The sequence below is a fragment of the Chelon labrosus genome (assembly GCF_963514085.1).
Source record: "Chelon labrosus genome assembly, chromosome: 14".
NCBI classification, from domain to species: Eukaryota; Metazoa; Chordata; class Actinopteri; order Mugiliformes; family Mugilidae; genus Chelon; species Chelon labrosus.
In genome coordinates, this window is record NC_140347.1 from 24,491,414 (window position 1) to 24,515,020 (window position 23,607).

At 42.0% G+C, this 23,607-nt stretch overlaps 3 protein-coding genes across 4 annotated transcripts in view; all 3 read left to right on the forward strand.

Moving 5' to 3' along the window:
• LOC311499871 (1-phosphatidylinositol 4,5-bisphosphate phosphodiesterase beta-1-like) overlaps positions 1-918 on the forward strand; it is a 25,875-nt gene extending 24,957 nt beyond the window's left edge. Inside the window, exons 10-11 of the mRNA XM_084561007.1 lie at positions 315-399; positions 723-918. Of these exons, the coding sequence (XP_084417133.1) occupies positions 315-399; positions 723-861 (224 nt within the window). The 3' untranslated portion in view covers positions 862-918. The remainder of the gene's footprint in view (positions 1-314; positions 400-722) is intronic.
• Positions 918-4,106, forward strand: LOC311499540 (1-phosphatidylinositol 4,5-bisphosphate phosphodiesterase beta-1-like). Its single transcript, XM_084560556.1, has 6 exons — positions 918-1,105; positions 1,209-1,373; positions 1,709-1,808; positions 1,996-2,100; positions 2,190-2,305; positions 3,814-4,106. Exons 1-6 carry the CDS (start codon positions 941-943, stop codon positions 3,970-3,972), a joined length of 810 nt encoding a protein of 269 aa, XP_084416682.1. The 5' UTR covers positions 918-940; the 3' UTR covers positions 3,973-4,106.
• A 61-nt stretch (positions 4,107-4,167) lies between these two features.
• On the forward strand, positions 4,168-22,967 carry LOC311499539 (1-phosphatidylinositol 4,5-bisphosphate phosphodiesterase beta-1-like). 2 transcript variants are annotated; one of them, XM_084560555.1, is made up of 9 exons: positions 4,168-4,332; positions 4,653-4,872; positions 5,963-6,131; positions 6,881-6,957; positions 7,050-7,139; positions 7,285-7,342; positions 7,512-7,598; positions 8,398-8,422; positions 20,695-20,921. In XM_084560555.1, exons 2-9 carry the CDS (start codon positions 4,730-4,732, stop codon positions 20,790-20,792), a joined length of 747 nt encoding a protein of 248 aa, XP_084416681.1. In that variant the 5' UTR covers positions 4,168-4,332; positions 4,653-4,729; the 3' UTR covers positions 20,793-20,921. The 2 variants fall into 2 exon arrangements, with proteins under 2 accessions (XP_084416681.1, XP_084416680.1); XM_084560554.1 differs by lacking the exon at positions 8,398-8,422 and having other exon boundaries at positions 20,695-22,967.
• Positions 22,968-23,607: the final 640 nt, after the last annotated feature.

A 23,607-nucleotide genomic window follows, 5' to 3' on the forward strand; every position in this document is an offset into this window, starting at 1 on the left:
CCCTTTGAAATGTAGTGGAGTTGAAGTGGAGAGCAGCCATCAAATTGGACGAGAGGAGGGGTACTGGCACGTCAATCATAGGGCTAACACAGAAGGAAGGAAATAAAATAAAATACTTCAGCAAAGCACAAGTATCTCAGAGTACATTCTTTATTTTCTTGTCTTATGTTCCGTATAGTTTAATATCTCAATATTGCATTTGAGTGCATGTAACCTTGTCAGTAAGCTACATGTTTGATTGTTGTAAAAACTCTAATCAATGTTGATGTTTTCAGTCCATCTAATAACCAATATATTACCATCTGTTCCCACAGAGATCAGTCGCAGCTTCCAGATGTCATCCTTTGTAGAGACCAAAGCTTTGGAGCAGCTGACCAAATCTCCTGTAGAGTTTGTGGAGTATCCTTCTGACTTTGAAGTGCTTTCTACTGCTTAACATACCTCCTAATTGATTGAATCTATTCAGGGTTTATGTGTGTCGAGTTTCTGTTCTTGCAGCCTCTTACGGTAATGACTTGCGGTAGACGGAGGCTGATTATGCTCTTTTGATTGTTTTTCATCGCTCTGCTTCAGTGGCTTTTCTTGTTCACTACCATTAATGAGATAATACACAGATAACTGTGTGATTCACACAAATCTGAAGTTGATAAGAAGTAGTACGACAAGGAGTTGTGTTTTCTAATGCAGGTTATGCAGCCTCATCCTTAACCAGTTCTGTTCAGATACAACAAGCTGCAGCTGAGCAGGATTTACCCTAAAGGCACTCGAGTGGATTCATCCAACTACAACCCTCAGCTCTTCTGGAACGCTGGCTGTCAGCTGGTAGCTCTCAACTTCCAGACCATTGGTGAGGGAGGATAGTGAAAGACATTTATTTTAATGTTTCACACAGTTGGATGTTTGTGTGTTTGATTTTTGTGCGTGTTGTTGACTCGTGCAAATGTGCACAGATTTATCCATGCAGCTGAACCTGGGCATGTATGAGTACAACGGGAAATGCGGCTATAGACTGAAACCGGAGTTTATGAGACGGCCAGATAAGCACTTCGACCCTTTTACTGAGAGCACGGTGGATGGGATAGTGGCCAACACACTGTCTGTGAAGGTGTGTGTATGACTATGTCGGTCTGTATGAGTCTGCAGCGCTCAGTCTATGTATTTAATTGTATTTTCCATCTCTCGATTTCTCTCATACCGTTTCCTTCCAGATCATCTCGGGCCAGTTCCTGTCCGATAAGAAGGTAGGCACGTACGTGGAGATTGATATGTTCGGGCTGCCAGTGGACACAAAGAGGAAAGCGTTCAAGACCAAGACTTCTCAAAGCAATGCCGTCAACCCTGTCTGGGAAGAGGAAGCTATAGTTTTCAAGAAGGTGAGACTATGGCTTTGTGCACATGTAGGAGTAATATTTTCTTTTAAATGTGCGTGCTACAGTAGTCCCATCAAATAATGTGACTCCAGATCACATTAGCTCCCTAAAATCTACACTGCAGAGAGCAAATTTACTGTAGAAAAAAAATCAAAAACACTATTTTTGTAATGACTCTCACTGCCAGGAGAGGGAGACAAAGGTCCTACACTGCAGCTTCACGAAAACTTTTGTAAACAGGTTGTCCGCATTGTCTCTGCAGTTTATTTCTGTTTTGTCAGAGTGAAGGACTTATAGCGGTTAATGCATTTTATACCTGTTTGTGATATTATCCTTAGGTTGTCCTGCCCACACTTGCGTCATTGAGGATAGCCGTGTTTGAAGAAGGAGGAAAGTTTATCGGCCACCGCATCATTCCTGTGTCAGCCATACGTCCAGGTGACAAAGTTTTGCACTTGTCCTGCATCATTTCATTTCATTTAATCGTTAGTAACATTTTTGCATTAGTTGTGGTTGTCCTCCAAATTGTTTTTAACAGTATGGATGTTTCGCTGTGATGTAGGTTGTTGCTCAGAATTGTTATTTCTAAACTGACCGGCCTCATATCTGTCTGAAACCCCAACAGGTTACCACTACATCAGTCTAAGGAATGAGAAGAACCAGTCGCTGACGTTACCTGCCCTGTTTGTGTATGTTGAAGTAAAAGACTATGTCCCGGACACATTTGCGGGTAAGTCAAATGAACGCATTGACAGCAAAGAAAAATAAACCTTTCATTAGTATTCTATTCCAAAAGCTTGTTTTCTTCCTGCTCCTCAGATGTAATTGAAGCTTTGTCCAATCCCATCCGCTATGTCAACCTGATGGAGCAGAGAGCCAATCAGCTGGCTGCTCTCACTTTGGAGGAGGGAGGAGAGGAAGAGGCTGACAAAGAGGTGTGTGAATGTTTACACTGCTCTCTTATACAGGTCATCCCACATGGGTGTCTGCTCAGTTTATTTTTCCGAAGCTTTGTGGCCAGAGAGAATGAGAAGATGCAGACAGCGGAGTTCCCCTTTCTTCATAAACTGTCTACCAAGTTTAGAAAAAGGCCACATGAGGAGGTTTTGAATATCACCACAATTACTTCTTAACCCGCAGCCGTCTACCAGCACTAGTGTAGTGAAAGGATGGATTATGAGCGACAGCTTGTTTCCACTACCGATCCCCACGGACACTGTCTACAGGCTTTCTTTGGGCCGTTTTTCATTCTCAGTCGCCCATGATAAACTGTACTGCAAGCGCAGCTGCTGCATTATTATTGCTGTATTTTATTAAGCCTCAGCCAGCATCAGCCTGCAGGCTCCGATAGTAGGTTGCTTCAGAAACGCTCCATATACTGTACTAGCTTTCATTGTCTACAGATCTGTCTGAAGTCTGAAGTAAAAGTAGTTAGTGACCTTTAACATAAGGACAAGTGGGACTTGTTCCAAGTGACATCCAAGGGAAGATTACACTGTGAACGCCTCACATTAATGGGCTCTCAACATTACAAAAGCAGCATAAAAAGGGGTTTAATGAAATTTATAACTTCTAACTTACTCGATGGCAACAAGTGATGGAGGGTGAATGTAGGTGCAATGCAACAGGGAACAGACAAAGTGATGATATCTGAGGAGAGATGTGACAACAGCTTCTAAGATTGAGGGGAGGATAAATTTAGGACGAGAGGCAAAACAAGGCAGGGTTATCTGGGGTCATTAGAAAAGGGGGCTTGAAGGAAGGGTATTTCCTGAGGGGCTTCTTTTATCTGCTTTGCCAGCTGATATGATTACCCACGAGGATCGCCGACAGAGGGCTGTTTCATGCTGTGACCATGGCAACAGTGACCAGAGGAGGCAGAGCATGGAAAGGCAGAGCGCAGTGTGGGGAGATAAATGTCGGAGAGTGCGGGCAAAGAAAGGAAAAGATCTGGGTAGCATTACCGGAGCAGAGATTATTTAAAATTGCATTAAACCTTCAGAGATAAGAGCTCATAGTAGGGGATTCAGGCGAGCCAACGGGAAATTAAGATCTGCTGAGACTCACTACAGGAAGCCATGCTGAGAGTGGGGTACCAAAGCTATGTCTACAATCTATACAGCAGTACACAGGCACAACAAGTGAGTTCCGAAAACTGATGCTATTGCTGGGGAGAAGAGGAGAGAGATATTTAGTCAAATTTATAGTTTAAACAAAGAACAAGAAAAACTTTGCATTGCTATCAGTACCTCCACAAACTATTGAGGTAAATGGCTGCATTCCATTTGACTGTACTTCAACATATTATTCTGCATTGGTTGGTAAGAGAAATTGTCTAATGTATACGACGATTTGGTTTTGCGTGTTGTTAAATTGCTCTCCTGACTGGACTGTATTCAGACTGAGATTGGGATAAATGTTCGATCTTTCATGTGACGGACAGGTGGAGGCAGGAAGTGATGCCCCCTCAGAATCTAAGGTGGACCAGAGGGTAGTGTTGCCGGCAGAGAACGGACTGAGCCACACGCCCCTCATTGCGCCGAAACCCCCGTCACTGGTCGGCCAGCAGTCTCAGTCTGCAGGTACTGTACATGTTCCGTAGATCGAGGTAGACATGAACACATGGAGGTCTATTTGTCATCTCCATATATCTTTACAGGCATTTGAGGAAACATTTACAAATACTGTTAAATAGCAGAATTACGTTTGAAGTGTACTAAATACATGTACTCTATGTATTCCTATAGAATGTATGTATTCCTAATTGCCTTATCGACATGTACTGTAATGTTTAGTACTGTATACTAGCAAATCTAAAATCTAAAAATGCATGATTCTGTTAAAAATATAAATCAGAACTGTTTCAGAAACTGGCTCTAGCTGTGAACTTGTTTTGGTGACTTGTCAGGCTCATTGAAACCATCAGTGAAGACTGAAGACATCATTCAGAGCGTTCTCACTGGTAAGGTGATATAATCTGCCTCCTCCTTAATTCTTTGGCCACTGATTTTATTGTTTTATATTTCTAACTTTATTTAAAATCACTTCAGCATTTATTTGATATTTTGACTCCCAGACTGATTAATATTGGTAGCCTTGATACTTGTGTGATCGATATTAAGCATAACGCTGTCTCTGTTGATGTGTTCACACCTTTCCTAACCCTAGTAATCAGTACAGTCAATGTATTGTGCAAGTGATGGTGTTTAAATCAGAAACCCTGACCATCGACCCTTTCTACCTTTTCATCTTTCTTTGTGATCCTCCACCCTTTGTCTTCAGAACTGGAGGCTCAGACGGTGGAGGAGCTGAAGCAGCAGAAGGGCTTTGTCCGGGAGCAGAGAAAACAGTACAAGGAGATGAAGGAGCTGGTTCGGAAACATCACCGCAGGACCAGCGAGCTGATCAAGGAGCACACGGCTCGTATGTCTGAGCTACAGAGCCAGCACCAGCGCAGACGCTCCGCTCTTCAGAAGAGCCACAAACGAGATGGTAAGAAAAGGTAGGTGGCAATCTTCTTCTACCGTTCCAACAGTCCTACGTTCCATTGCGCTCTTTCTTTGAAAGGCTTCTCCTTCTGCTCTGTTTATTGTCAAAGAATCTAAAGAAAGACGAACTTTTTTATTGTAAATGGTCAAATGCAGACGCAGTGCCACATTAAGATATTTACAACAAGACTACAGTTAGCAGTTAGAGGCTTTACAAGAACGAGGGGCACCTTTTTTCTCACAACAACCACAGACCCATGAATTGAATAACACTGATTATCTCATTGCGATGTAATGTTCTTTTGGGAAACCTTGGTCCTCACCCCCATAGCAATGTTTCTTGCATCCTGGTGCCATGTGTGCCCCAGATAGACGGCCAGCCATGCGATCTAAAATAAAATGTGATTCATCAGACCACATCACATACTTCCATTGCTCCTAGAACCTCTGACCAATCGTTTAGTCATTTCAGTTTATTGCTTTTCAAAATCGGTCAAATCCTTCCACTTTGTCATTTTTCCTGCTTCTAACACATCAACTCTGAGGATGAACTGTTGATAGATGTTATGGCTCATATACAGTTTTGGTCAGAAAAGAACATTGAGGGCACAAGCTGCCTTGTTCAGAAAGGGAAAGGACTGAGCTATGGATAGAATATGAATGAGTGGATAAGACTTGCTCAAGCCTCAGAGACACATCCAGTGCCCCGAGGAGTGCCCATCAGACACTGAAGAATCAGCACACAGCAAAGATTACAGTCCTCTCAGTCACTGTGAACCTCAGACAAGCGCTGTTGAAGAAAGAACACATTTCAAACAAGCTACATGGAGAGGGGTGTCCTTCTTTGTGTTTGAAAGTGTTTCAAAGACTAATCTCATAGCATCACTGCCTGAGATGGTTCTCCTGTTTTAATGACCAGCAGACCCTTTTTATTTTGGGATTGCATGGGAAACTCTTAAGTCACTAATACTCTGATGATTTAACAGTTTAATTTTATGGAAATCTGCATGCTGCATGTGTTTATTCATGCTGTGCTGTTACAGTGTGACTGGTGATTCTGGCATTTAAATCAAGAATCATATATGCATGATTTTATGTCTGCAGCCGGTCCGAGCAATCCCTGTCGACACTGGACCAGGAGCTGTGTGAGCTGGAACAGGAGTGCAGCCTGAGACTAGCAGAGCTGAAGGAGCAGCAGCAGCAGCAGCTCCTCAAACTTCGCCAGGAGCAGTACTACAGCGAGAAATACCTGAAACGAGAGCACATAAAGCAGGTAATCAGTCACAAATGCGCAAGCTCTCTAATTTCCTATCAGCTACTTATTTATGGCCACCGCACCAAATTTAATTCTCTACAATTTAATGTATGTGCCACCATTAAGCGCTGATAGATTTATTACAATATAAAAAACATCATAAAGTCTTCTCCTTATATGCACTTTCCCAGAGTTAATGCTATTCTGGGGAGTCGGCGCCCCCACATAAACAGAACATGTGAACATATATAATATAAACAAGTGTAAACTGTATGTCGCACTGGGATAAACAGAGACATGCCACACGCAGACAGGAGCGTGATCTCACTTGTTTTGGACTCGATAATGTGCTGATAGTCTCCTGCTGTCTCGTAGCTCCGAAAAGCGAGCACAGGCCAATTATATTAAGACAAACGCCGCTATAAAGTCCAGGTCAGCCCCCTGTAGAATATTACAAGCATCAATTCGCTGCCTGTGCTCATGTTCTGTCGTGTGGTGTGGAAAAATGAATGTCTTCTGCTCCGGTACACCTGCACAGTGAGCACAGCTGAGGTGTCAGAAAGGTTTTTCCAAGCTGAGGGCAGCAAGCGTAATTTAGATTGTGTTGTTTACCCGATTGTTTTTTAGCTATCATCAGAAACAAATGCAGCTTCGTTTGATTGATATATTCAATAAAATTAACCAAATCAGATGTTTTCCATCTGACTTTGGCCTGTTTTATGCTTTGTGTCAGTGTTCGTTATGGCTCTCTCTTTGTCCCTCTCCAGCTGGTTGAGAAGCTGACCAGTATAGCCGAGGAGTGCCAGAGTGCTCAGCTCAAAAAGCTCAGAGACATCTGTGAGAAGTAAGGCTGCATACAGTGTACATACAAATTCCCTCAAACATGGGAGCTCTTATAACATCAATCCCTCTCGTCCTCTTTCACGCCATCTGCAGAGAAAAGAAAGATCTTAAGAAAAAAATGGACAAGAAAAGACAAGAGAAGATAAATGAAGCCAAATCTAAAGACAAGAATGTGACAGAAGAGTAAGTTTGTGCTGTAACTGTATTAGTCAATTATTATTTTTCTTGTGGAATTGGATGTTACACATGTTTGACCACTAGATGTCGCTAGATGCTAAAGATTGTGTTTAACTGTGGCTGGCTGCTGCTGATCAAATTGTCCTTGCAGAGAGAAGTTGGAGATCAACAGGTCGTTTGTCAATGAGGTGGTGCAGTATATCAAACGGGTAAGTAAATTCTTATCAATTCATATTATCAACGACTTACACTAATGAAAATTAATGTAGATGTTACATTCTAATTTGCATGAATTATAGATGCACACGTTGGTCAGTAGTATTGTATGTAAATATCTGATGGTATTGTGTGTGTTTGTGTGTGTTCATGTGTGTGTAGTTGGAAGATGCACAGAGTAAAAGACAGGAGAGGCTACTGGAGAAGCATAAGGATATCCGCCAGCAAGTCTTGGATGAAAGGCCAAAGGTAAGGCGTTTATTGAGAATGCTTTGAAGGAAGTTTGAAGACAAATGACATCTTCATTTTAGATTCTTGCCACAACTCGCTTTAAGTTCCTTCATGAAATGGCCCATCATAGGTGTGTCCATGGTCTTGCACAAAACAAAATTTAGCAAAAGGAAATAGTAGTAAGGCTACGAACCGTAGCTGCAGACATGTTAAATAGATCCAGACCCATAAAGATATTGATGAATATGGAGTATTTTACCCACATACAAAATATTTGTTTTGGGGCAGATTTACATGAGTTGCAAAGAAAAAAAAAAAAAACATCAGCATGTATGCATGTTGTCCTTTTAAACAAACCACCCTATATGTTTCTCATTTAAACCACTAGGTGGCGACCTCGGCCAAGTTTTGTGAAATGCTAGTGTAAATTTGTGCAAAATGTATGATGAACATTTTGGAGCAAGAGTATTGTTGTGGCATCTGGTCAAAAAATAATATGGGGGCTTTTTGTGACTCCATAAATCGTTATCTAACATCACCTGCTGTACTTTAAGTGGTTGTGCACTGTATAAATCTAGCATGTGAAAGAGTTAACTTGTTGTTTGCCTTATAACAGAGTCCCCTTGCTGTGGCTGCATCAGTCCTTGGCCATTATTAATGTGCTTCCTGCTGTAATGCCATCATACTGCTCTGATATATGCTACAAGTCCAAGTACAAGGGTTTAATGTGAAGTGGATACTTCAGTGTGCTTAGAAAAAGGTTTAGCATGTCTGCTCGGAGTTGCACAGCTCATTGTCATTGTCATTGTCGTTGTAGGATGGTTGTGCAGCTGTGGATTATGGTAAGAACAACATTGCATCCCAGTGCTGAGCACTAATACAGCATAAGTGTTAATATGCAAGCTTTTACACACACGGGCTGCTGGGTGGCAACAAATGTGTCTGTAATGACTAAGACCTTCCAAACTTTACTCTGTCTATTGTTGCCAATTGAGTATTTAGTGCAGCATTTGAGCAATAATCTGTACAGCATGGCAGCATGACATCATTAGGGATTGCATATGCGTATGTCAAATTAACAGTGTATTATATGAAAGTGTACGTGACTGAAGGGCCTCAGCATAATTCTTCTAGACTCGTCAGACCCTATGTAGCGATAAACAGTAGGTGTCTAACATAGAAGTTATTTGTGATATACAGCACAAGCTTTATGCTAAATACGAATGGCTCTATTGTCTTGAGCTCTGTCTGTGATTTTAACATAACGCAGTATAAACCACATTACAGTACTTCAGTTTGCCAAGAAGACACTCTGATGTGATGCTCCTGTCATGTTTCTACTCGTCTCGTCAAATGAAGAGCGTAGTGTACATTTAATATATCTGCTCATGAGGTGTTTTTTTTTTTTTTTTTTTTTTTAAAGATAAATCAGAAGTCTTCTGACGGAGACAGCTCCATAACCACCCACACACAAAGTGACAGCTCCTTGTTCCTTTGAATCCACTCGTAGATGAGTGTGGGAGGTGCAGTGCAGACATCCAGCCCAGCGACACACACATCTAGCAGGTCTTCTACATATTTTCCACAAAACTGCAGTAGAGAAGAATTAAGTGCTGAAGCTGGAATCCTGACCAGCGGGTGGTACAGTATGTACAGGGAAGAATGGCAGAGCGGAGTCGCAGATGATTGATTTTGCCTCATAAATCATCCGCTTGTTGTGTAAATCACTCAACCTGTTGAGCTGCACTCATTTTAATCTGATCCCGTTGTGACTGTGATTATCTTTAGCGCATTCGCTGGAGCTTCTTGTCAGCAACACTATGATTTGATTTTCACAAGTCAGCCCTGACTTAACATGAGCTGTATGAACCAGTGTCATCAGGGTGTAATCAACACTGAATGTGGCAGATTTCCTCAGAAAGAGAGAGACAGAAATGCTTCCGCTATTTTTTCTTGTTAATCACGTTTTTTTCTGCAGCAATCACATTTCATTCTGTGAGCAATCACTGTTTCCCCATAAAAACTGCAACTGATTATCTATCACCTCAACCACTGTCACAGACGCTAAATCAAAATCTGGACTGTGGCATATTTAATTCGCCTGAAGAACCTATTAGAAGGTAATCAGCCATCTCTGTGATATCTCCTCTCACGGAACAGCAGTCATCTAAATGCAAAATATGCTGATGTCACAGGACACGGCTCTGGAGACAGCAGGCAGAAGATACCCAGGGTTATGTTTGTTTAAAAATTCAGGATGCTACCCACAGCTCTGGAATAACAACCAAAGTTAACGATCCATTTCTGTTTGAGATTGTGTGATTAAATCGTAATAATTCCAAGCCCATGTCCTCAGGAAACACAGAGGGCCTTGTTGTTTTCATACTTAGCATCATGGACTATCAATACCAGCCTCTATCAGTTTGTTTTCATAACTTTTTGGCTGCCCTGATTTCATGTTTCGCTCAGTTCTCACCAGCTGTTTACATGAATGGTGGTTTACATTCTGCTAAGTCTATTCCTAGTGTTTCCAGCGCTTCCTAATAGCATGAGGAAGTATCCTTGAGCAAGTCACTGAACCCAAAGCTGTTCCCACTGAGCGGGTCATTGGCCTCCCATGGCAGCTCCGACACCATCTGTGCATGCATGCATGTGTGTGCGTGTGCGGATGAATGTGGTACATCGTTCAAATGTTAATAGCAGAAGAAGTCCATTCACCACCTTCCCAAAATAATGCATATAAGTCCGAGGGAAATATATCTGGCAACTTGTGTTCGTTAAATAACCTCATGCGATGAATGTAAACAACAACAGGCAGACACATAAACATAGAAAGCAGAAGGAGAGGAGCGCAAGACAGGATGTTAAGAGCTCCAGTGGGAGATAATGGATATGGGCATGTAACCAAGGCTAGGCTAATGTAAAAATACTTTAGTACCATGTGTCTGTTTGGTGTTAGTCTTTATGAAGCAGAGCGGGGAAGATACAACCCGCATTCTCTCTGGTACAGTTCTGACCCAGTTTCTCCTCTGGGCTCAGAGCAGCCGCTAATGGACATCTATTACCATCCCTAGTGGAGACCCTGAGAGCTGAGCAGCCCGTCACAATGTGGGCTCACATGCATGTGATATACCAACCTAGAAACTACAGCATCTCTGCGGTGAGAACGCTTTGAAGCTGAAGGGATGGTAGATTTGTAACTCCAAGCCTTGGCGTTGATAACATGTTTGTGAGAAGAAAAGAGCCACGTGCAAAATTGAGAAAGAGAGACGCAGTACGGTTTGTCGTCCCGCCCCGCATGAGCACACAGGTGTCACTGTCCTGTTAATGAGCCAATCAAAACGCCCCCCAGGAGTCAGCGACGCGCAGCACGATGGCGAAAGCTGTTTCCGCAAACCTCCCAACCCTGTATCCTGGCATGCCGCCTCTTCTTCACTTCTTCTCTCGTTACGTACTTGCAGCCACACGGTCAAGGTCACCGCATGTCCAGATAATGAAATTCGCACCACATGTTGATTGTGATTGTGTTTTTACCGAAAGCTTAATCCCTCTCATGCTGCTCACTTGGACTGAAACATGCAGCGAAAACCAGCGCTTTACGGCTGAAGGTTTAGAGTTTTAGAATTTTGATTAAATACGTTGACTTCATAACCTGACTACTCAGAGAAAATTAACTGAATGAGACAAGTGCAATACATCTATACAAATTGATAGATTAATATAAGAACCAACAAAACAATTTTTGTATATTCTAAGCTTTGTATTTTCAGATTATCAGGATTAGTTGCTTATATCAGTAATTCAGAGCTGGTGGTACGTGTACCCCAGGGCTTCTTCTGCAGTTTCCATATGGAGTTCAGGAAAGGTTACCATTGGAAGGTAATGATCAAATGGTGGAAATAGACACAGAAAAGTAAAAAACTTGTGAAAATTGATGCATTCTAATATAACAGTCCTGCACTAAATCTTAGCTTCATGAAGGTTATAGTATTAAAGGGGAACTACTGTTTTTTACAACCTGGACCTTATTTCTGGCATAAAATACGATCATTTACTCACCCATATAACTTTTGTGTAATTTGCAGTCATTCAGGAAATATTTAGATCCACGTATATCCATATAGTGGGAGTGACTGGGGCACCAAAACGCAGCCTCTAAATAACACATTATCTGCCGCGAAACTCGTTCATTTCGCCAATATTTTCTTATGATACGCTAGTGCTATTCCCCGTTGAGTCCGGAGTTACCTGTTATCATCAGCCGGATGATGTCTTCTGACCTGGATGATGTCATCTCTGAGCGGCGTGCTCATCTGCGGCGGTCGGCTTGTTTACCTGTAATTTACTACTGCTAGTTTTTTGCAACATGACTGAATATTTTTCCGATTCTGAGGTTGGTCCACAACCTCAGAATCGGAATTCGTCCAGAACCACGTAGGTCAATCTACAGACCCCAGATGATGATAACAGGTAACTCTGGACTCAATGGGGTATAGCACTAGCATACGATAACAAAATATTGTTGAAATGAACGAGTTTCAAGGCAGATAATTTGTTATTTAGAGGCTGCATTTCGGTGCCCCAGTCACTCCCACTATATGGATATACGCTAATCTAAATATCTCCCGACTGACTACAAATTACACAAAAGCTATATGGGCAATTGTATTTTATGCCAGAAATAAGGTCCAGGTTGTAAAAAACAGTAGTTCCCCTTTAAACTTCGTTTAAAATAACTGAGAAAGTTCTTCATTCAACCTAGTCTCCATTTTGGAGGCTGTGGTTTGTAGTATTGTTGAATTGTATTGTGTTCTACCTACACATGTTTCTGTTATTTTGACAACCCCACTTTAGTCAGTGGGTTATGTTAAATAACAGACCACAAACTACACCCTCCAAAATGATCGTCCAGTTGAATTAGTACCTTTCTGATGCTGATTCTACAACAACCAGCGATGAATAGGGATTTTATTCAGTACTGTTATATTAGAGTGCATTCATTTTCACTAGTGTACCTAATGTACTGAAGTTGTGCACATAGCTAGGCTGTTTGTACTGCAAATGGTTAGGTTAAAAGGTAGAAATAGTTACATAACATAAGGACATACGTTCATTCATCTTCAATTGCATGAAAAAGAATTGTAACCATATTTAAAGGAAATCAAAATATCATTTTTGGGAAAAGCCACTGGCACATACTGTCCCAAATGTGGTCATATCAACCAAAAACACAAAATAAAAAACAAAGGGCATCTAGTGAAAAGGATTCTACCCTCTCTGTGGGTTTTATTGGGTCTTATTGTACGAGCAGACTAAAAGTCTATGAAGACATGTGGTAATTACTCTGTACTAGTCATCAATTCAGCACCATTCCTGGCTGTGAAAAGAGTATGAAATAGTGAGAAGGCAATATGTTGCTCAACATGGTGCGTTGGTGTTTGTGTGTGTTTGTGACGTACGAATACGCATTAGGAGATTCTTACTTGCTTAAATGAAACGGGGAGAGAAAAAGCAACGACGTGTCTCCCCCCTGTGAAAGCCTCGAATCAACACACATATATGTTCGCGCTCTCTCATTTGTTCGACAAGCAGGAGTCCTGTGCGGTCGCCATGGAAACTCGGATCCCCCCTGTCTCTCCCTCCCCACCTCCCCTCCTCTCATATCCTCTTCTATCCTTCATGACTCTCTGCAATCTGTTAATTTGGAGCCGAGTCCTTGTGACGCAATGCCAGGGATGGTTTGCTGCTGGAGGTGGAAGGAAACAGAAGGACGAGGAGGAGGGGTGAGGAGAGGGGGAGCAAACAGGTTGGAGGAGATGTGAAGGTCTGGAGTTGAATAGGAAGCGAGCTGCCTCCCTGTGTCCCTCTCTCGCTCTCTCACTTGGGGGTGTAGGGACGGTCACCATGTTCCCTCATCACAGACTTTGATCTGCTTCATCTCTGTCTGATGGGGTTGCGTCAATAATGCCCGTACACACGCACACACACACACACGGTATGGCGACACAGTATGGCGACAGGGAACACCAAGCGCAAACCCGTAGCAGTGAAGTAAAATCCATTGTGTATGTGTGAGTGCGCGTACATGTTACACGCTTGGTTACTCTTCTGTCTCGATTATGCTAGCTGCTATTTTAGATCAGTGCACGAGTGTTCATTATGTATGCCCACATGTGCTAATGAAGCTCTCCAGGGTTAGGCTCTGTCTAAGGAACATTCACCACTGAATTCCTGCTGGAAACTATCCTTTCTATGGCTTTGAGGGTTCTGGGATCCACATGAGACGCCTTTTTTTTCCTTTAATGTGTAGAAACAATCGAAAAAACATAAAGGGGAAAAAAGGATACGTTAGAATGTGAGGAAAATATATGGTAGGACGTCAAACGTTTGACAGAAATGAAAGAAAGTACCTAGAGACATTCTTCAGTGTAGCAGCAGCAGGGTTTAAAGCTGCACTAATCAATAATTTTAAATTAACAATGGATCCAATACCTACGCGCGTCTTGAAAGGTGTTGCTGTGTTTCGTACTGACAGAGAACAATTGCTCAACTACCCTCGGCTCTGTTGAGCAGCATTCAAGGCTTTCTTTCATTTTTGTGGCTCAGATATTTTCTGTTTTCTGGGTTCACTGACACACCTTTCATCAGCATCTTTCTGTCTGCACCACACAGCTATTTTCCACAAAAAACAAATATGCTCAGACTGCCTACATGTGCGGTTAAAGAACTAAAAAATATGCCATCAGGAGTTGGTGGAAACCAAACTGGAACTAAACGTAAGGTGAATATTGGACAGCTGTGTGTATAAAGAGGCAAATATCAGCTTTGTAAGGTAATGATTCTGTATGCAAGTGATTCATTTGCTGCTGGTTGATTTACTCAAAACAATATGTTTGAGAAAAGTCTACATTCAGACAGAAAAGCTGCTGCTGTTTTCTGTTGCACCCACGTCTGAAAAATGCACATTTCAGAGCTAACCTTCCCTTTTGAACCAATCCTTTTAGGGGAAACACTCATCACTGGACATACATGGTGGAGGTATGCAGGAGTGCTTTTGAAATTCTTGGACCAGAAGAGAGGAATCTAAGAAAAACTCCTGCAGAGCAGCAGATAAATTATCTGAAAGGAGTCGGGAAAGGGCACTGACATAAACACACAGAAAGAGGGATAGTAAATAGAGAAGGAGCTTGCAGGGTATCCTGAGTAGTGGCTACTTCTGTCTCTCTCTTTCATTGCTTGTGTTGTTCTTTCTATTGCGTTGGGCTGTGGCATTTCATTTTTATACTTCTGACCAATACAGTGGAAAGAATGTTGAAGGAATGGTGTTCTCTGTCATTGCCACTCTCTCTCTTACTTATTCACACACACACACACACACACACACACACACACACACACACACACACACACACTCACACACACACACTGACTTGCACACCAAACTGCGTTTTTCCTCTAAAAGCCTGTAATGCTGACAGGGTTGTGACCCTGTCTCATCTCCTGGCTATGGGATCTTGGCTTTAGCCTAATTGGGCTCTATTTAGGTATGTTGCTTTATCTCAAGGTCAGGACACACACCTATACACATCCCACAGAGTAAGCCCAAGCTTTGCTAGTTTTGATCTTGCCACAGAAGACTTCCCGCCTCCGTGAAGTAGTAATAGGACCAACAACTGGTTAGAACCGTCCTTAAAAGACCAGAGAAAGGCACCTTTTTCTCGTTATTGTGACTAGCACGAGGCACGGCTAACAAAGCTGCATGCCGTACACGCAGCGTATTGCTGGTTGAAGGCTTTTTTGTGATGCTGCGGGCAGGCGTTATGTCACGGCTCAAAGCAAAGAATTAATTTGGCTCTTCGGAGGCCTTCTCCGCTTCCCTCGATAGCTCTTCAGAACGAGGACAGCTGGTGAAGAAGGTCACCGAGTGCTGTATTTTAAGAAAGGCAGAAATGTGTGTGGATGTGTGCATGAGGTTTGTTGACAGATGACGGGTCTTCGGAGATGAGATACAGATTTAAAAGCTGGATGGATTGCTGCTGCTGCTGATGGTTGGTGTCCAAACAGAAACTGGACCACGCAAACACACACACATGCACATATATTGCAAAACACATAGTAGGGCAGAGCACTCAGAACAAGAAGTAGATCTGCTGTTAGCCGACCATGTATTTGTTTCACCAAACCTTTTTTCCACTTCCTTTCCTTGTCCTCGGTGAACAAAGAAATTAACAAAAACTTCCACCATCTCCAGGAAACTTAAATGTTAAGTTTCACTTAATTTCCTGTCTTCTTTGCCAAACAGATCTCAGATCGACTCCATCATTTTGGGACTCTCTGTTCCCCCATATCATTCAATGAGACTGTTCGTAACTCAAGCTGCCCCTTTGGTGAAAGGAAAGGAGCACTATCTTCATCACCCATAGCCCTAGCTCGAGGAGATGGTTGTTGCTATTTGTTTCTGAGCTGCCAATTACATGCACAGGATGTGCAGACACACGTGCACTCAGACGCACACATGTCTTTCCGAAAAACTGCCTGGTGCCCCTCAGGCTTCTGTCCCCGGCTCCCACCTTCTTCTCATGAGTCTGGGTGTCATCAGATGGGGGAAAGATGACAGCTTTAATCAGAGGGTGTTTGCATCTCAGCAGGCAGAGTAAAGGCAGGCTGCACATGTACAAACATACATGCGCACACATGCACAGGGCGTGCAGACTGTCCCACCCCTAAGTAGGTCATGCGCAGTGCAGAGCAAAGAGAGAGAGAGAGTCGAGCTATGGTGCATCTTTAGCCATCTGGTTTTGATGTGCTGGATGTCCGCTCTGTGAGACCCACAGAGAGGGAGAGAAAGAAGATAGAAAGAAGAATAGGAGAGGGGGAGGCACGGAGGGAGGCTGGCATGTTTCAGAGAAGGTGACCTTGAAGTGCTGTGCTTAGTGGGGGTTTCAGCAGGCGCTGCTGTACCACTCAGAAACATCAGAAAGACGAACTGCAGCACACATAATAGCTATTAGAGTCGTCTGGCTAACTGAGCTTGTGCTGTATTGTAGTTTACAACACTTGTAGTAAATGTACTAACATACTGTGGTGTTTTCTATCCAGATGAGTAGTAAAAGGGCAAAATAGAAAAGTAACCCTTTTAGTGAATTTTAGTGGAAATATACAACACACAAGGTTAAGTCCTTCACTAGAATTAGATAAGGCAGCAGCAGACTGTTTGTGGGACAAACCTGGTTAAATAAAGGCTAAATAAATACATAGAAGATTTCCAACATCATTTCCACAGCACGGGCTCGGCTGTAAATCTTACTCTTTCAGTCACCAATACAGTTTATTAAAAATGGCACATTTTAGTAGATAGTGTTATGAACACATGTTAACATTTTTAGGTCCATTTACATGGACACAAGTATCCATCTAATAATAGGAAAGATAGTCAAATCAGATTAAAAATGCCTTGTGTAATCACCTCAATCAGAACAGACTGGCCTGGTTGGATGGACTTTTAAATTAGATTGAGATAATCTGCTCTAAATTAAGAAAATATCCAACTGTTTTTCTGTGGCCAGAAGAAACAGTGGCTGATATGACAAGCTTCCAAGAGAGATAAAAAAAAAAACACGGCTGTAACAAAGCAACGAGTTGTTCAAACAAGTTTTTGAAAAGGTGAACAAACGCCCAGATTGATGTGGCCAGCTCAGTTCAAAACGTGGGATATTTGATCATCCTAGGTCATCTTCTTCTACTGAATGAATTCAGTGTTTTTGTTGTTGTTTTTTTCATCAATACAATAGTTACAAAAGTTGGATGAAAGAATTATTTCTGGCAGATTCAATGCTGGACAGAACAACTTTGTACATTTAAAAAAAAGTTCTGTTCCGATTGATGTTTTGGATCATTTTATTCAGCGTCCATGTAAACATTTGAGGTGGAATCTCTAATCATTCATTCATTCATTCGTTCATTCATCTTCTGTAACTGCTGGAGGGTCGCGGGGGGGCCTATCCCAGCTGTCACTGGGCGAGAGGTGGGGTACACCCTGGACAGGTGGCCAGTCTATCACAGGCCTAACACAGAGAGACAGGAATCTCTAATCAGAATTATTTCAGTGTTGTTGAAGAAATATTTGCCCATATAATCGTAGCCAGGGAATAAAACTGAGCTTATATCTACTATAATTGAATTGATCCATCATGAAAGTCATATATTCTCTCAAGCTTGCTCCTCAAACAAAGACTTTTCAGTGGCAGTTTCCAGTATTCAATACGCAACTTTTCAATCCTCAAACACTGACACACAGCGTCAGCAGCAGTGGGTATTCCTATAGAGGTTTGATATCCATCCATAGTAGCACTTGATTCTCAGTATATCAGTTTATATTATAGCAATACTTTAAAGTGCTGCGAAGGCAAGTACTTTTAAACAGTTGGGTTTTTTCATTTAGCTCTGCAGTACTCTTGAATAGATGTGCTATCTCGTAAACTGAAGTGGAGAGGGCAGGAGATCGTAAAGTCGAGAGCAGGACGGCAGTCCTTGACCTTCCTTCTTTTTTTCCTGTCCTCTCCTCTCTAGAACTGTAGCATTTATCTTCAGTATTTTTTTCTGAATTAATATTCCTGCAGGTGCATATATGTGCATATATGCATCAGTATCTTCTCAGAGTCTGTCTATGACTCAGTTTTTTTAGTTTAGGTCTGAGTCACTCTATTGACAGAGTCCTTTCAGGCAACATATGGACCCCTTTCAAATCCTCGCAGGTATTTTTGATCTCTCACGTTGCTGACGTGACTGTATTGAGCTGAGAGACTCTGACACCATTCATCTTAGCAGCTTTTCTTTTAATTACTACTCTCCCATGGGATCTAGCCGGATAGTTAAACAGAAATCAGCATCGCAGCAATTATTGGCTCGCAATAAAATGAATACAATCTTGTCATCTGTAATCATTGGGGGCGTCTATGCCTCGGAGAAAACAGCTTCTCCCTTCTTTTTCCCAGCGAAGGGAGGGAGTGTATACGTCGTACAGAAGGGATTCTGACGAGTTCGGAATGACGTGTTTGAGGCTGCTCCCTTTCTACTATCTTTTTTTCCTCCTCAGTCCTTTGTATGTTATGGAAATGAGGAGGATTCCAGACATGACCTAGGAAACACTGCTCACGCAACCCAGGGAATGCAGTGTTAATGTTGCTGTAAAGCTGCTCTGGCGGTATGTCTCTCATACAGTCGGCCTCTGTGGTTCGTCTCACAGATACTTGATCAGTTTGATCAGTTAGTGAATTTGGAGGCCAGGTCAACACCTTGTGCTGTTCTTCATGTTTTTTTTTTTAGTTGTTCCTAAACTGTTTTTGTGTGTGTGCCTGTGTCATCCTGCTGGGGATGGCTGCTGCCATCAAGGAGTGTCATTTCTATGGGGTGGGGGTGCCTGGTCTGGTCTAGGTGGGTGCTACATGTCTAAGTAACATCCACATGAATGTCAGGTCCAAAAGTTTCCCAGCAGAACATTGTATTGTCACAAGATGGTCAATGTTATTTAGTTCTCCTGTCAGTGGTCATAATGTTGTGGCTGATTGGTGTATAAAGTCAATAACTAACCGTGTAAAATGTAACTGCTTAAACTCCAGATTGAAACAGTTGGTAGAAATCAGTGACATGATGTTTTAATGTTCAAAGAGTCGGCTCTTTTAATATGTCAGTGTTGATTTGTAGAGGCTCTGTCCACAAGACAAACATCAATAAATTCAGATTCAGATTCAGAATCTGAATTAAATAAAGTTTGAATTAGAGTAATTTGTCTTATATCCGAGCCTACCCTAAACTGGTTTTTGCCAGCATGGTATGAAAGTCTGGATCTCTGTCTTCAAAATGGAGAGATGGTTTGGAAGTGAATGGTATAATTTATTGATGTACCAAGAGCTTGTGAGATCAAACATTTTGACAGGTGAAGTCAGATGAAAAGCAACATCACAGAGTCCCAGATGAAGGTAGCGCATAGGGGCTGAAATCCCAGAGCGTAGATGCAGGTGGTGGTGTCGGAGAAGATAAGCTGATGGAGATTTCAGTTGAGACGCCTTTGACAACCAGGATCAGGAGGAGGGCTACACCACAGATCTGTCTGTTTAAAGAACAGGAACTTGGGAATGATTGGTTCGGGCAGACACATCACCGGATAAGAGAAGGGAAGATTGAGAGAGAGGAGGTTTTGACGGTCGGCAAACAGAAACAACGAATAGAATGGGGAAGCAGAAATAACCCTAACGTACAGTCGATGAATAAAGACAGATGTGAACGAATCCTCCTCATTGAACAGTTGCCTGAGCTTCATGATACAGTATCTCCTCCTCTATAGGCATTATGGCCCTAAAGTAGAAAGCAGGAATGATTTGCTTTTCTATTCTGGAAGTCAAACAAAGAAAAAATGGAGAGCGTTCACACACTAAAAGGGTAACAAACTGTTGGTTTTACACAGGTGACTGTGACATTATTCAAACTGTCCACCTCATCAAGTAGGCAGCCTATGATTGGCCACTTTATTCTGAACTACTTTGCCTGCTCAGGAGCTGAATAAAACTGAAACATTAAAATGAGCTGTCATACTTTCACCTCAATAGGCTGCTTTTTATGACCTTTATGTACACAAGGAGATAACATTCATAGCCTGGTGCTTTCCAGCACAGTCACAATCTCTCTGTTGTAAAAAAAAAAAAAAAGAAAAGTATTGGTAAAGTCTCTTTCTCTAAAGAACACAAGCAGTAGCTCGACAAATGAGAGGTCATCTACAGGGATTCTTCTCATCAGACGCCAGTGTGACTGGTTGTTGATTCGTTCTGAGCTGCAGGATGTTTTATGAGCATCATAAATATGCACTGCAGAAATTTTGACTTGACCCAGAAGAGAAAGCACAGGTGTGGCTCAGGTGTCTCAGTTCCATTAAGTGTCCCAGTAAACCATGGCAGCAACCCAGCCTGCACGTATCAGGACATCCCTTAAGAGGATTGTTATAGCCATTGCTAATGACAAGTCTGAGTTTCAGCTGTTAAAAAGGTCTTTTCCCAGTGATATATCAGGTCTTCTGGTTGTATTCCTTCACCTCATGTAGGCATCCTTGTCTCCCCCACAGCTACAGAGCGACCTGGACCAAGAGTACCAGGACAAATTCCGCCGGCTACCCGTGGAGATCCAAGAGTTTGTTCAGGACAGCAGCAAGGCCAAGCATAACGACGACTGCGCCCGCGGGAACCTCGTCGCCTCCTCGACGACGGAGAGGCTCAACCACAAGGCCTCGCAGTCAGAGGACGACATGGAAGAGGGCTCGTCGGAGCGAGTCTACGACACATCATTTTAGAGATTTAACCTTGGCGCTTTGCTTGACACCAGGACACGGACTGGTTGGACGTGGTTGCGTCCACAGAACTTGGATGAGACTGCTCCGACTTTGGTCCTAGTTGTTGCCAAGGGGAGGATTAGATCAAATCTGAGCCCTGAATTGGTGAGTAGAGGTCCTCTCTGCATAGAGTACGGTCATGTCCAGAGAACCGTTTCATGTAAATAGTACTTTTTGTGTATTTGTATGTTGCCTGTATGTTGTCGTCTCTTTCGGTACGGCCACAGGATGTGCTACAAAACACTAACTATTTGCAGGAATTAACTTACTTGAACTATTGCACAGAGAGAGTAGTTTCTGTTTATTATTTTTTATTATCATGAGATCGAGAGAGGTGGTGGTTAGAGAGGTGCCAATGTTTTGAGTTCACTTACAGTGGATTTTAAGTGGAGTCAACTTGTACTGTAAAGAATCCACCGCATATTCAGCCTTTAAAGCTTCCATCTTTATAAGATTTAAATTCACCCTTACATATTTGCACTGAAGGCTCAATATAGATGACTATGTAACACTTTTACTTTAACCCAGAGGCACTGGTGGCTTGCTGGTTCTCGATTTTGTTCTCACAGAACTAAGCCTATGTGTTGCTGCTATTTTGTTTTTAAAACCCATTCATATTTTTTAACTATGGTTTGTGTGATATTTGGCATGTTAATATGAAGCAGTGCTCTGCCTTTCTTTCTTTGTTTTGGTTAGTTTTTAATATTGTTTGTGGGCATTTCTGTCTAGAGAGAAGAGAAGGGAGGGTCTGATGTACATTGTCTGCATGTATTTGAACAACTGTAAAAGTTACAGTAGCTCCGTAGCAGAGATGTTTATTAATGTAAATCTATTTTCTCTGAAACATTTCAACTAAACCTGCAAAAGAGTGGACTCGGTGTGGCTTGGTGCATCACTGTGGAATAAGATGAACAGGACTACAATAAGTAAGGACACGCCTTGTGTTTTTTTTTTTTTTTTGGTTTCGTTTTTTTTTAGATCTAAATAAACAGGTTGCTCATTGTGTTGAACTAAAACCGTCCAACCAGGACGTTCAAATAGAAGAGGATCCTGTTGTAGTTAATAGAAGTGGCCTTCCTCTTAACTGGTTCATTGTGTACCTACAGGGGAAACCTGTGTGCAGTTCCCTAGCACACAGAGCAGATGCCCCAGACCACACAAAATATGCCGCCCCGCTGGCATTCTTCTCAATGTTCGCCCACGTTTGGAAGCCGTAGTTCAAAGTGGGGAAACTGTGGGGAAATAGTCCAGATATATTTAAACAGGTCGCTCAGTTTATTCCTGCAGAACACCAGCGTTAACATGAGCTCACCAATGACTGGACCTTTTCCTCTATAACGTGTGAACTGCACCCATTCGGTAACCACGGGGAAGTATTTTTGACTTCCCCCCTGTCCAGTGCCATTTAACTGTGTGTCAAGTCATATTTCAGCAGATTTTACTTAAAAAAAAAAAAAAAAAAAAAAGTGAAGGATTTCCTGACATGTAAGTACAAACTACATTTTAAAAAAAATGTTGATGTGAGAGTCCTGTGCCTTTGAATGGGTTTGCCTTGTTTGATGTTGAATGTGTGAAATGCATCATTGTTTAAATTGCCATTATATTATATTATATTATATGAAGCTGTCTGGTATTGAATAGACCGTGTGCACAATTTTCTTTTTGTTTTTTGTTTTTTTTTTAGTACCGTACCACTACTGAGTAATGCTTGTGATGAGCAGTATTTGACATGTGTCTCGTAAGAAAAGAGAGACGTCTTTCTTTTGTGTCTTGAACCACTTTATTTAACAGCCCCTGTCGTCTCATCGACTAAAGTGTATGCACTCTGGAAATGTAAATGTATGTACGACATAAAGGATATAAAACGTGAAGCTGAGAAAAAAAAATACATAGTGTAAAGGGAACTTGCTTGTAATTAAAAATAAATGTGGCTATTATTGTACTTTGCTGGAGTCGACTTGTGTGTCTTTTGATTTGCCGTTAGTCCAACCGATATTGTGTTTATGTATGTGATGTATTTCACAATTACATACATAACTTCTACTGTTCCTGAGTGCGTCTGTTTTTTAAGCAATCCCCAGTTATGGGTTTGCTTTTTTTTGTTTTGTTTTTTTTAAATTCCTTGGTTGTCTTTTTTGTGTCATGCTTGATTTCAGTGTCTTTGTAGCACAGCAAAGGCTTGATGAAAACGTCCTGAAAAATGTGTTGGCGGTGGGAAAAAGCAGGACAAAATGAAAACTGGGATCCAGCCCCAGTTACACAGTGTGTTTGCATCATAAATAGGCCGACTAATTTCATTTATGTACTGTATATGCGAAGGGGGGTGCACACGTTTGTCATACATGTTATACTTAAGGCCGAGGGGAAGCAGGGGAAAGCATAGGTGACCTACTTCCTATCATCTCCCAAGTTACAATATATCTGCAATAAGAGGAACACCTTCATGATGGAACAACTGCTTTACACTTAAATGTTGAGGCCAACACAATCATTAAAATGTGCATTGATGTCGGTCGCTATGCAAGAAAACCCTGTGAATTTTTGTCCGGTGATGCAAAATGGACCAGACCAATGTACAGTATGTGCAAAGGCTTGTACATGTTTCTGGCCATGTTTGCATTACACGCCCCATTTGACATTTCCCGTGGC

Excerpts from the sequence above, each read along its gene's own strand:
- LOC311499540 (XM_084560556.1), top strand. The coding sequence starts at position 941 with ATGTGCACAGATTTATCCATGCAGCTGAACCTGGGCATGTATGAGTAC. Across the intron at positions 1,374-1,708 it reads AAGCTATAGTTTTCAAGAAG|GTTGTCCTGCCCACACTTGC; the intron begins GTGAGACTATGG and ends TATTATCCTTAG. Across the intron at positions 1,809-1,995 it reads TGTGTCAGCCATACGTCCAG|GTTACCACTACATCAGTCTA; the intron begins GTGACAAAGTTT and ends AAACCCCAACAG.
- LOC311499539 (XM_084560554.1), top strand. The coding sequence starts at position 4,730 with ATGAAGGAGCTGGTTCGGAAACATCACCGCAGGACCAGCGAGCTGATC. Across the intron at positions 4,873-5,962 it reads AAACGAGATGGTAAGAAAAG|CCGGTCCGAGCAATCCCTGT; the intron begins GTAGGTGGCAAT and ends TTATGTCTGCAG. Across the intron at positions 6,132-6,880 it reads AACGAGAGCACATAAAGCAG|CTGGTTGAGAAGCTGACCAG; the intron begins GTAATCAGTCAC and ends GTCCCTCTCCAG.